This window comes from Nannobrachium achirus, assembly GCF_963921795.1.
Source record: "Nannobrachium achirus genome assembly, chromosome: 21".
Taxonomy (NCBI): domain Eukaryota; kingdom Metazoa; phylum Chordata; class Actinopteri; order Myctophiformes; family Myctophidae; genus Nannobrachium; species Nannobrachium achirus.
Genome location: NC_137828.1, coordinates 1519364 through 1534122, shown reverse-complemented (window position 1 = coordinate 1534122; position 14759 = coordinate 1519364). Strand labels below are relative to the sequence as shown.

Here is a 14759-nt window from a genome sequence, read left to right as displayed (position 1 = left end):
TGACGCAACGCAAGTGACATGAAATAAGAGTCAACGCAAATCACTTTACGCATCGCAGTGGCGTAAAAGTATCCAAAACATGAGTATCACATCAATCCACATCACATACCCCTAACCCCCCTAGCCCTAACCCTACGTTTGTATGTGATGTGGACCAAAGCTTTACTCACAAATGTGAAACGACGCAGACACATCAATCCACATCACATACTGGGCCCTAATGCATGTTCGCATGTGATGTGGACTGGCGTGATGAAGCTTTCCCCGTATATTATATTTGGTATAGCACTGACCGTGGTCCTATGACCTAAACGTTTGCTGCTGCACTTTTCACTTTGAGCACTTGGAGCACTTCATGAACATAGAACAAAATGTAATAATAAATACAAATCTTAGTTTTCTTAAGGCTTCTTTTACCATTATTTCAAGACTAATACAATTTATTTACAGATTTATTCTCTTCTTTTGTACATTTATTTTGAACATAATCCAAGAAATTCCATTGAAAATGAGGAAAATGTATACATTGAAAACAGCAGATCTACCAGCTAAGCTTGTAGATCTGCTGTTTTCACAAGGTCCAGGGAATAGTCACGTCTTTTGGATCTCCATCTAAAACATTATGAGACTCTAATGTTTACATCAGAATGTGTTTTTGCCATGGTTTGTTTATTGTTCAATTAAGATCCATAAGTGAATATTCCTCTGGGGGTCAAATGGTATTATTCAAATTAATTAATTTACATACATGCAGCACAAATGGAACATGTTCCATTTCATGAAGTAAAAAAAAAAAAAAAAAACTTTAAAAGAAATCCAATTTATTGCTTAAAGAAATACATGAAACTAGATGTACAAGCTCGTTGTGAGCTTGTACATCTATTTTAATCTTTTCTTCACAATTAAAATTAATTCAAATTGCTCGAAGAACGCACAAATAGAATGTCGCATTTCATGAATAAATAAAAAGCTAAAATTAAGCAATAAATTAGAAACAATTTGTGAAATGTGAACATGGACTTACAAGCTCATTGTGAGCTTGCAAATCTATTATGCCCAGCTACCAGGCACAAATATGTAGAGCTTACAGCCCACTCCTTAGACAAACAAGGAAATATATTTGTATTACATTGTGTTGGTGCTCATAAAGTGATCTAAGTGCTAAAAGGATAAAGTGCAGCAGCAAACGTTAAGGTCGTAGGGCCATCGTCAGTGCCTCGCCTACTGACCGCCGTGGATTATCAAGCTTTAGCCACAAATAAGGCATAAATCACATCGATGCACATCACACACTGACCGCATATGGGCAATATGTAATATGGACTGACGTGGCGAGCTTTCCCCACGGACGACGCAACGCAAGTGACATGAAATAAGAGTCAACGCAAATCACCTTACGCATCGCAGTGGCATAAAAGTATCCAAAACATGAGTATCACATCAATCCACATCACATACCCCTAACCGCCCTAGCCATAACCCTAAGTTTGTACGTGATGTGGACCGAAGCTTTACTCACAATGTGAAACGACGCCGACACATCAACCCACATCACATACTGGGCCCTAATGCATGTTCGCATGTGATGTGGACTGGCGTGATGAAGCTTTCCCCGTATATTATATTTGGTGTCATAGCACGGACCGTGGTCCTATGACCTAAACGTTTGCTGCTGCACTTTTCACTTTGAGCACTAGGAGCACTTTATGAACATAGAACAAAATGTAATAATAAATACAAATCTTAGCTTTCTTAAGGCTTCTTTTCCTCAATCATAATTTTTTACCATTATTTCAATACAAATAAAATGTATTTACAGATTTATTCTCTTATCTTGTACATTTATTTTTAACATAATCCAAGAAATTCCATTGAAAATAAGGAAAATGAAAATATTGAAAACAGCAGATCTACCAGCTAAGCTTGTACATCTGCTGTTTTCACAAGGTCCCAGGGAATAGTCACGTCTTTTGGATCTCCATCTAAATGTTATGAGATTCTAATGTTTACATCAGAATGTGTTTTTGCCATGGTTTGTTTATTGTTCATTTCAGATCCATAAGTGAATATTCCTACAGGAGTCAAATGGTATTATTCAAATTAATTAATTGACATACATGCAGCACACATGAAACATGTTCCATTTCATGAAGTAAAAAAGAAAAACTAAACTTTAAAAGAAATCCGATTTATTGCTTAAAAAAAGACATGAAAATAGATGTACAAGCTCGTTGTGAGCTTGTACATCTATTTTAATCTTTTCTTCACAATTAAAATTAATTCAAATTACTCGAAGAAAGCACAAATAGAACGTCCCATTTCAAGAATAAATAAAAAGCTAAAATTAAGCAATAAGTTAGAAACAATTTGTGAAAAGTGAAAATAGACTTACAAGCCCATTGTGAGCTTGCAAATCTATTATGCCCAGCTACCAGGCACACATATGTAGATCTTACAGCCCACTCCTTAGACAAACAAGGAAATATATTTTTATTACATTGTGTTGGTGCTCATAAAGTGATCTAAGTGCTAAAAGGATAAAGTGCAGCAGCAAACGTTAAGGTCGTAGGGCCATCGTCAGTGCCTCGCCTACTGACCGCCGTGGATTATCAAGCTTTAGCCAAAAATAATGCATAAATCACATCAATGCACATCACACACTGGCCGCATATGGGCAATGTGTGATGTGGACTGACGTGGCGAGCTTTCCCCGAGGACGACGCAACGCAAGTGACATGAAATAAGAGTCAACGCAAATCAAATTACGCATCGCAGTGGCATAAAAGTATCCAAAACATGAGTATCACATCAATCCACATCACATACCCCTAACCGCCCTAACCCTAAGTTTGTATGTGATGTGGACCGAAGCTTTACTCACAAATGTGAAACGACGCCGACACATCACTCCACATCACATACTGGGCCCTAATGCATGTTCGCATGTGATGTGGACTGGCGTGATGAAGCTTTCCCCGCATATTATATTTGGTGTCATAGCACTGACCGTGGTCCTATGACCTAAACGTTTGCTGCTGCACTTTTCACTTTGAGCACTTTGAGCACTTTATGAACATAGAACAAATTGTAATAATAAATACAAATCTTAGCTTTCTTAAGGCTTCTTTTCCCCAATCATAATTTTTTACCATTATTTCAAGACTAATAAAATGTATTTTCAGATTTATTCTCTTCTTTTGTACATTTATTTTGAACATAATCCAAGAAATTCCATTGAAAATAAGGAAAATGTAAACATTGAAAACAGCAGATCTACCAGCTAAGCTTGTACATCTGCTGTTTTCACAAGGTCCCAGGGAATAGTCACGTCTTTTGGATCTCCATCTAAAACGTTATGAGATTCTGATGTTTACATCAGAATGTGTTTTTGCCATGGTTTGTTTATTGTTCATTTCAGATCCATAAGTGAATATTCCTCCGGGGTTCAAATGGTATTATTCAAATTAATTAATTTACATACATGCAGCACAAATGGAACATGTTCCATTTCATGAAGTCAAAAAGAAAAACTAAACTTTAAAAGAAATCCGATTTATTGCTTAAAGACAGACATGAAAATAGATGTACAAGCTCGTTGTAAGCTTGTACATCTATTTTAATCTTTTCTTCACAATTAAAATTAATTCAAATTACTCGAAGAACGCACAAATAGAATGCCGCATTTCATGAATAAATAAAAAGCTAAAATTAAGCAATAAATTAGAAACAATTTGTGAAATGTGAAAATGGACTTACAAGCTCATTGTGAGCTTGCAAATCTATTATGCCCAGCTACCAGGCACAAATATGTAGAGCTTACAGCCCACTCCTTAGACAAACGAGGAAATATATTTGTATTATGGATCGAAGCTTTACTTGCATAATGTGAAACGACGCCGACACATCAATCCACATCACATACTGGGCCCTAATGCATGTTCGCATGTGATGTGGACTGGCGTGATGAAGCTTTCCCCGTATATTATATTTGGTGTCATAGCACTGACCGTGGTCCTATGACCTAAACGTTTGCTGCTGCACTTTTCACTTGGAGCACTTTATGAACATAGAACAAAATGTAATAATAAATAAAAATCGTAGGTTTCTTAAGAATTATTTTCCCCAATCATATTTTTTACCATTATTTCAAGACATAAAATGCATTTACAATTTTATTCTCTTTTTTTTTACATTTGTTTTGAACATAATCCAAGAAATTCCATTGAAAATAATTTAAATTAGAATATTGAAAACAGCAGATCTACCAAATAAGCACAAATGGAATATATTCCATTTCACGAATAAAATAAAAAATAACTTCACCACTTTTCAACCTATCTTCATATAATAGGTCCTCACTAATGTTCATAATAAAATAGCGCATTTTTTTCCTACTCTGTCCAAGTCTCCTTGGGGAGCTGTGGGAAGTCCAGAATCCATCGTCTTGTGGCATCATTTTCCCAAAAAAATAATAAATCAATATTTTGGAAAAAATATATATATATTTAGATTTTTATTATCGCGGGAACAATAGATTCCACTTTAACATTGCAACTCTTCAGGAATAGAAAGCATGCAGTTTCTATTAGCTTTGATTCCCAATCGATGATGTCACAAGACGATGGGTTTCTGACCAGCCCACAGCCCTCAGAAAAAAAAAAAAAAAAATAGGTTGAAAAGTGGTGAAGTCCTCCTTTAAAGAAATAAGTGAAAATAGATGTACAAGCTTGTTGTGAGCTTGCAAATCCATTTTAATATTTTCTTTACAATTAAAATGTATTCAAATATTTCACAAGAAGCAAGCACAAATAGAACGTGCCATTTCATGAATAATTAAAACTAAACTAAAATTAAGCAATACATTAGAAACAATTTGTGAAATGTGAAAATGGACTTACAAGCTCGTTGTGAGCTTGCAAATCTATTATGCCCAGCTACCAGGCACATATGTAGAGCTTACAGCCTACTCCTTAGACAAAATAGAAAATATATTTTTATTACATCGTGTTGGTGCTCATAAAGTGATCTAAGTGCTAAAAGGATAAAGTGCAGCAGCAAACGTTAAGGTCGTAGGGCCATCGTCAGTGCCTCGCCTACTGACCGCCGTGGATTATCAAGCTTTAGCCACAAATAATGCATAAATCACATCGATGCACATCACACACTGACCGCATATGGGCAATGTGTGATGTGGACTGACGTGGCGAGCTTTCCCCGCGGACGACGCAACGCAAGTGACATGAAATAAGAGTCAACCCAATCACATTACGCATCGCAGTGGCATAAAAGTATCCAAAACATGAGTATCACATCAATCCACATCACATACCCCTAACCGCCCTAGCCCTAACCCTACGTTTGTATGTGATGTGGACCAAAGCTTTACTCACAAATGTGAAAACGACGCAGACACATCAATCCACATCACTTACTAGGCCCTAATGCATGTTCGCATGTGATGTGGACTGGCGTGATGAAGCTTTCCCCGCATATTATATTTGGTGTCATAGCACTGACCGTGGTCCTATGACCTAAACGTTTGCTGCTGCACTTTTCACTTTGAGCACTTGGAGCACTTTATGAACGGGAACACAAATGTAATAAAAAAAAAATCTCAGTCTTTGTCTCAAGGCTTTGAGTAGAATAACTACAACTATCGTATGTACACAAAGTATACACACTATAGGATGTCAGGTCAACAATGACCTGACAACAGCATACATAACATGATATATTATATTTTAGCCAGAGAGAGAGAGAGAGAGAGAGAGAGAGAGAGAGAGAGAGAGAGAGAGAGAGAAAGAGAGAGAGAGAAAGAGAGAGAGAGAAAGAGCGAGCGAGAGTGAGAGCGAGATTGTATTTAACTAAATGTTAAATAAAATATAGAGGACATGTTATAATTGACGTCATTTATGGACGATTGGCGCAAGTTGTAGAACTTGTGCCAATCAGAAATGAATGACACCATGTGCCTTTTCTTTTCTTTTAGACTTCAAAATCTTCTGAAAATGACGAGCAAGAATGAGAAATGACGCAACGCATCGATTGCAAATCAAATGCAGCAGTGTTCGCTCTCCTCTACTGCCAAATTACGAGCATTGTCCGGAAAAATAAATAAATACAAACAAACTTCTCACATAAATGCACATCACATACTGGTCGTACGTGATGTGGACTGACGTGATTACGCTTTGACCGCAAGTGACCGCAATACAGCAACACTTGAGAAAGACATTAATACACAACATACTATGGATGCAGAGAAAAAAACTAAGTGATCATTTGATCACTTGGTTTTCCTTTGAGCATGAGAATGATTGGCCTTACATCACTTCCTGTTCTGACCTAATCACCAAGCCTGAAAGACGCGACAGGCTAGCTTTAGCCGCAATCGGGAAGAAATTATCAAATCATGTGTGAAATGATTCACCCGCCAATGACGCCAAATTATAAGACACAAACCACGGTACACCCGCGGCGTATCGTGACTTGTCTTTTATAATCCATTATTCTCGTCCTGTGAAATGACACAAGACAGGAGACGCGACATTATAAAAGACACAAATCACGATTCGCCCGCGGCGCATCGCGATTTGTCTTTTATTGTCTATTATTCTTGTCCTGTGAAATGCCACAAGACACGACGTGAGTTGCGGGTAAAAGATCGCGGTACGACGCGGATCTCGTCTTGTGAAACGACACAAGACACGACGCGAGTGACGGCACGCATCACATCCCTCCACATCACAGACTGGGCCTAAACTGAGTTCGCATGTGATGTGGACTGACGTGGCCGCCACCCCGCGCAATCACCTACCTTAGTCTTCACGAGTGACGGGCAACGAACGACGCAAACCGACGCGCAACGATGGCCCGCCACCCGCTAAAATGACGCAATGCAAATGACACCATTAATGGTGCCAATATAAAACGTATACGTATACTGTACCCTATCGCTATCTTAGTATAATGTATACTGTCCCTGTCCACTATATTATAAAACCTAGTGTACGCAGTCACGTATGTGTATAGTATAATATAGTATAACTAAGAGTGACAGGGATCAGTATACGTATACTAGGTTGTATAATATAATCAACCTAGTATACGTATTCTGTCCCTGTCACTATATTACTGTCCCTGTCACTATTATACAACCTAGCATACTGTATTGTGTACAAATGGAACCAAATTGGTTCCATTTGTACACAAAACCTACTGGTGAAGAACTGGTGCAATACAAGTTGCAAGGTGAGAAAGAAGGAAGAAAGAGGAACGTTTTTTTTTTTCTTTTCTTTTTTTTAAACCTCAAGACAAGGAGATATATTTATTATGCAAAGAATAGAGAAGAGAAAAGGGCAGAAATTAAAGGCTGAAGGTGGGTTAGAAACCTTGTATGTCCAAAAACGTAAAAATAAAAAAAAGAACTTGTGAACTTAAGAATTATATTCAATCCATTGGAACACAAGCTCTTGTTAACACCTAATCCGTTGGGTATTTACGAAAACACACACTTACAATTTACCAAATTGTTCAGAAATCTATGCCGATCTATGCGCTGTGAGCTTGTAGATCGGCTACGTGCACTACTTCAGTGCGTGACACTAGTAAGTAAGAAAGACATTCATTTACAAAAGAAGATTGAAAAATGGAGACAAGGTTTCTTCCAGACAGCCTCAGATAAACATGGTCACTACTCACTACACACTAACCAAGGAAGCAAATCACAGAATCATCATTTGCATTCCCTGTTAGTTTCACACTGCCCTACAGTGGTTTTCAACCCTTTTCACATCGAGATCTATTATCTATTCCGCATTTGAGCCACGGGCCAGCATTTAATGAGATTTAGCCTCTCAGACCCAGATATTTTAGTTATCATTTAGATTTTGCCCACAATTGCTGTATGTTGGTGCCATAGGAGAGCAACCGTTGATCAAAATAGCAATTCTTCTCCATTCTCTAATTGTAGAGCCTTCTTGTACATTAATATAGATGTTTAATAATATAACACTTGGGAGCGTAAAATGAAACCAAATGGAAAGACTTAAAAGATCATTTGGTTACAAACTCTCCATTTAGCTGGGGACCACCTGGAACCCCCTCAAGGACCACTGGTGGTCCCCGGACCACTGGTTGAAAACCACTGCCCTAACAGCATAGATGGCTGTAAACACAGTGTTAAGGGGGCTACATGCTACCAATCCATCCATCCATCCATCCATCCATCCATCCATCCATCCATTGATCCATCCATCCAAACACAACTCGACGCGGATCTGTGTCTGGTGAAACGACACGAGACACGACGTGAATGACGACCCGCATCACATCCCTCCACATCACAGACTGGACCTAGACTGAGTTCGCATGTGATGTGGACTGACGTTAATGATGGCCGCCACCCCGCCCGTGCAGTCATGACAAATGCACAACCCTGCAAATGTACGACTTGCAAACGACGTGCTGCAAGCGACGTGAAATGACGACACACGGTACGGTAGCACGTAGCATGTAGCCTCCTTAAATAAGCAGCAGCAGCGGGAATCAGATAGCTCACCCAGCCGGCTTACCTCCATGGTGTTCTTTATCTCCTACCTGCCACAGGCTGCCAGAGGTTGAGCTCTGAAATGACAGGAGAACAAAAAGGCAACATTTAGTCTTTTTTTAATAGCCAAAGTATAAAATAATAGTTAAAATAAAAAAATACACTATGCTTTCCTGGTTTTAATGGGTTAATTATATTCGTTTGGCTTTTTCCCCCAACTTTTAGACCTCGTAAACACAAGTTGCAAAAGGCAATAACCACAGACAATCTTAATTATGGTTTCCATAATTCTTACCATGTTACACACAAGTTCATATATTTTCATAAATTGACCTACAAGGCTCAGAACGTGTCGTGATGAGACGTTTTGAGCTTGTAGATCTGCCATTTCCACTCGGATAACTCCATTATTAATGCATTGTGTTGAAAGCATAAAAGTCATTAAATTATTTATCATTTGTCATATCTGCCTTGTGGAACTTTTGTTCAAGAGGCCTAATAGCCAAACAAATACACATTTGTATTCAGTGTTCCAATGTTCAATGTTAAAAACTATTCACAATCATTTGTGTGACAAGGGATAGACTAGTTCACACCCTAAATTACTGTTTCTATGGATTACTATTACTAACCCCATGCTGACTTGAATTCATATTTCTTTGTTTCTGTTGCATTATAAAGTCAATCATTTGAGGAGACTCTCCATAGGGAACAAAGCAGGCTCTGTGTGTCTCCATAGGGAACAAAGCAGGCTCTTTGTGTCTCCATAGGGAACAAAGCAGGCTCTTTGTGTCTCCATAGGGAACAAAGCAGGCTCTTTGTGTCTCCATAGGGAACCACTGCTGGTCAAAAAAATAAAAATCAATATAGTTTTTATGAGGTGCAGCTTGTAAGCATTGGGCATTCGTGGAATGAGCAACACAGCCAAACGCGTGGCAAGCGCAGCCCAAACATGTTTGCTTGGAGCATTGAATGATGGCACTCTTCCACAGTAATAAGGAAAATAAAAACACATATTGGCTGTTTGTACAATTTTAAATAACTTTTTTTTTTTTTTTTTTTACACAGTCATTAGAGAAAAGAAAAGATGAGTGTTAAAATGTTTTCATCTAAAGGAGTAGTTCACCCCCAAAATGACCTTTTCCATTGATTACTCACACCATGGAGACTTGAGTTCAATAATATATTTTTTGTATTTGTCGCATTCCTAAGAGTGAATTTACCCTCATTGATTCCGGATGGGGACCCATGAGGTAAATTTATTGTAATGAAATTATTGTCTTAGGAATGCGAAAAATACAAAAATATATTATTGAACTCAAGTCTCTCAAGAACTCAAATCAATGGAAAAGGTCATTTTGGGGGTGAACTACTTCTTCAATGTTTTCTATTGTTTTAGCAATTTTAACGATTCTGATTTCAGTGGGTGGGGGCATCATGCGTACAAGTGGCTAAATATGTCTTTTTAGAAACAATAAGCCCATTCCCAAGATGCACCACAATCTTTCATGGGCAGATGTTGACTTATGGAGGCTGGTAGTGTTACTGTAAATAGTAAAGAAATTACCGGCTTATTGGGTCTAAAAATACATATTTAGTCACTTGTACACATGAACCGACCCACTGAAATCAAAATCGCTAAAATGGCTAAAACAGTAAAAAGCTATAAATGAAAACAATTTAAGAGTCACCTTTTCTTTTCTCTAAATATAATCTAAAATATGAACCCTTGTTGTGAAAAAACTAAGTTGTCCTTAAAACAAACCCATTTAGATCTGAACACAAATCTGGGTCACTTTAGATTTGAACCATTACTTTATGCTTTAAAATAGCAGATCTACAAGCTCACAGCGCGAGTGCTGTGAGCTTGTAGATCTGCTATTTTTTAAGTCTATAAATGTCCCCTAAATCCTTCTTCTAAACCAGTGGTTCTCAAACCTTTTCATGTCAAGGACCCCCCAGAATGACTGTATTTGTCCGCAATCTTTCATGGACAGATGCAATGGACAGATGTCCTCGTGAGTTCAAATCCCACTCCTGGTACCATGTTCTGTTTGTTGAGACAATGATGAGCTTGTACTTTAACTGCAGGTGTCTTTATTCAACTCAAACAGGGTAGACATGTTTGCATGGTGATCTCTAGGCCTACATCAACTGACTTCCTGTCTTTGTTCTTGCCTACATATAGATTGAGCAGTCCTACCTCACTTGTGACACCTTGTGGCTACAGACAGTAGTTAATCATCACAAAGGACCCCCCAGAATTACATGTATTCGTCCACAATCTTTCATGGACAGATGTGACTTATGGGGGGTGGTGTAAATAGTAACAAAGAAATTGTTAGCTTATTGTGTCTAAAAAGACATTTAGCCACTTGTACGCATTAGTGCAAGAAGTTCAGTTTCCTAACCTGTGTGTGGGTAGTTTATTTATCTATGAATTCAAGTCTCCATAGGGTGAGTAATCCATTAAAAAAGTGAACTATCCCTTTAATCGTCAACTTATGTTGGAATGTTGACAGCTAGTTTACAGTCAGCTGCAAATTGCATTTTATTTTGTTAAACATGTTGAGTCTAGAGTTGCAACACCAACCATTAACAGCCACTCAGCCAAACATAGTCTGATTGTATTAAACCACCGTTTACCAAACAGTGGGTTAAATTGTCAAATATTAGCAGCAGCAAATGTGAAAATAGCAGATCTACAAGCTCACAACGCCTCAGTACCGCCGGTCAAACGGTCAAATATTAGAGGCAGAAAGTGTGAAAATAGCAGATCTACATTCTCACGACACCTTGCGTTGTGAGGCAGTGTGAGCATGTAGATCTGCTATTTTCCCTATGGAATAGATGGAGTAAAGCTAAATGTAAGCCAAACGTGTCCCTCCAAAAATGGTCGAAATGGCCTGGCAGGCCTGCAATAATGTTCTTTTGGCGTTTGCCTGTGTTGCTCATTCCACGAATGCCAGATCCTTACAAGCTGTACCTCGTTGTAAAGGTGACGAATCAACGATAATAATGATATCAAACACAATAACATTTGGCATAATTAAATGTTAAATGATATAACGGACCGAATGTTGGCAAATTTTGCATTGCAAGCCATTTTGGCGAAGAAATTGGTCGGCGCTACCCAAACGTTTGGCTGTGTAGCTCATGCCTCGAATGCCCGATGCTTACAAGCTGTACCTCGTTGTAAAGGTGACGAATCAACGATAAAGATGATAATATAAAACACAATACAATTTGGTATTATTAAAGGGGAGATATAATTAATTATTAATATGTTTCCTTTCTTTTTGTGCTGAGTTATGTGCAAAGTGTTAGTTTCATAAAAGCCCACCATAAAACATGTTATGAGCTCCTTTCTGTCAATAAAACACAGTGCAGGAGACTCTAGTGTCAGAGTGTTGGAGTTTGGAAGCGCTCTTTTTCAATAAGGCAGCGTCCCGCTGCCTCCCGTGTTATGTGACATTTAGAGACAGTTGGTACACACAAGACCAATGTGATTTACAACGAGCGCCTCCAAACTTCAACACTTCAACAACATCTCCGGCACAAAATGTCTTGTCAGAAAGAAGCTCATAACATGTCTACGGTTGATTTTTATCAAACAAGACTTTGCAGATAGAAAAGATAACACCAGTAAGACTGCCTAAATCGGGAGATAAGCGACCATCAGGTCGCATGTAAAAATCGGCCTGATGGTGGCGCTAAATGGGACAGATCCATGTTGATGACATGAGTGTAGACATACTGTGTACCGATTTGTGTGATTTTAGGGTAAAATTTGTAGGAGCTGTGTCCAAAAATGTGTTTTGCAAGAATCGGCCTGATGGGGCTATGGGAGAAATGAGGTGGAAGTAGTAGTTTGGCAGCCAAGGAGTGTGTGCGCAAAGTTTGGCTTGGATCGGGGCAACGGTGGCGGAGATATGAGAAGGGCAAAAGTGTGACGTGTGACTGACAGACTGACAGACAGACAGCCGGTGGAGGTTTTGATAGTAACTGCAACCTGACGGTCGCAACAAGCTTTCCGTACAGCTGCAATGTTGGTGAGTTTAATGTTTTAATACAAATCAGACAGGACTTTTCTGTTTGGATGTATGAGCAATGGTCAATAGTTGGTGTTGCTAGACTCAACATAAAAATATATATCGATACAAAATCTACTTTACAGTATTAGTCGCCGTGTGTAATCCAGGTACGTACCTTTCCAGGTGTTCCACCGCTCTGATGACTCCGTCCATGGAGGACCTTATGGTTGAAGAATCCATACAGCGAGTCAAACCCTGAGTCACAGCTAGAAGAAGACATGACTCAGCGTTTTAAACTCTGTATGAAGTGTCGTCCACTCTGCAGAAGGTCACCTGCAACACACAACATAACACCAACATTACATTTGATATATTGAAGAATGATAATAGCAGTAAAGCCTCTATCAGAGTCCAGGTTGGAGGTGATCAGCTATCCACCTAAAGTGAGAAAACAAGTGGAGGCCATCATAGTCAGTCACGGTGAAGTCCTATCACTGTGACTGACTTGTGCTTTAACTATTGAAAAATAGCAGATATACAAGCTCACAGCACGGCACCGAGTGCCACGCTGCGAGCTAGAAGATCTGCCTGTTTTGAAAAAAATGTTGAATATTTGAATATTTCAAATCCTTCTCAAACCTTTGAAGGACTGCCAACCCCCCCCCCCCCCCCCATCTCAAAATATTTAGTTCCAGGGGCATCCCAGAAGCAAATATTTGAGTTTCAAATGTAAAAAAAAAACATGTATTCAAAGATTTGCACACATTTTCATGACTTTTCAAAAATAGCAGATTTACAAGCTTGCTCTGACCCCTCCACCCTGGGCCCTGGTAACTCAGTCCCACTTTCCCCCCTCTGTGACGCCCTTGACTCTGTTTAGCCGTTTTATATTCATTTATAATATATATAATTTATTTTTCTCTTTTCACAGAATCAAAGGTTTAATGGTTATGATGCCTTGATTCTATTGGCTTAAAATAAATCATAAATATTTTAGTAAAAAAAAAAAAAAATGAATGGGATAAATGAATATATATTTTTAGTGGCACCAGTAAACCACGCCCACTGCTAAGCCCTATACCTTTAAAGGGATATTTCACTTTAAAAAATGCATTTTGGTCATTATATCGTCAAATCAGGCTTCAAAATAAATAAAAAATAGCAGATCTACAAGCTCGCAGCACGGCAGTCCGTGCCTCATACTACCCTCGTAATACGTGACGTGAGCAGGCTGTGCTTTTTTCATAACTTTTTTTTTTTTTTTTTTTCATTTATTAAAAAAAAAGAAAAAATATATATTTGGTTAAATGGAACAAAATTAATACAATAAAACATTATTAAAAACGAATGAAAAAAGTATTAGGTTAGGAGGGTAATATGAGTCACCAAGTTACAATGGGTGACTGTGTATTTATTTACAATGTTTGCATGAATGGCGACGCACGAGCCTCAAACACAGAACTACAAACACTTAGTTGGTCGAGTATCCAAAGTCATGGAGAAAATAGTCTACGAACAGATTGCAAGATATCTCGATGAGAATAATCTGATTTACGAGTTCCAATCTGGATTCAGAAAATCCCATTCCACTGACACATGCCTTCTCTATTTGACTGACCAAATCAAACGCGAAGCGGATCAGGGCAAGTATAGTGGCATGGTCATGATGGACCTCCAGAAGGCATTTGACACCGTGGATCATGCTATTCTGATTGAGAAACTAAAAGCCATCGGTCTTGACAGCGCAGCAGTGAGCTGGATGCAATCTTACCTGGTGGGGAGGGAACAGGTGGTGGAGATTAACGGTACCCTGTCCCCCCCCCTCCCAGTAAGCTGTGGAGTTCCCCAAGGTAGCATACTGGGACCTCTGTTGTTCCTAATATACGTGAACGACATGGCATCTGCTTGCGACTGCAACCTGTTCCTGTTCGCGGATGACTCGGCTCTCCTAGTCTCGGGCAAGGACCACTTGCAGGTTGAAAAGACACTTAACTCTGAACTGAGTAAGATCTGCACATGGCTTAACGACAACAAATTATCAATTCACCTGGGCAAAACCGAGTCCATCCTCTTTGGATCAAATCATAACCTCAAAAAGGTAGAGAACTTCACAATCAAAGTGGGTGACAAGGTCATAACACGAAAAAACGAAATCTCCTACTTAGGATGTATCCTTG

General features: G+C 38.8%; 1 protein-coding gene across 1 annotated transcript in view; it reads right to left on the bottom strand.

Annotated features, from left to right (window-relative positions):
• Positions 1–12862, bottom strand: part of cldn10d (claudin 10d) — a gene marked incomplete at both ends in the record, with an annotated part of 90399 nt that extends 77537 nt beyond the window's left edge. Inside the window, 2 exons of the mRNA XM_080752380.1 lie at positions 8574–8625; positions 12758–12862. Coding sequence (XP_080608506.1) covers positions 8574–8625; positions 12758–12862 — 157 coding nt within the window. The remainder of the gene's footprint in view (positions 1–8573; positions 8626–12757) is intronic.
• Between the last annotated feature and the right edge of the window lie 1897 nt (positions 12863–14759).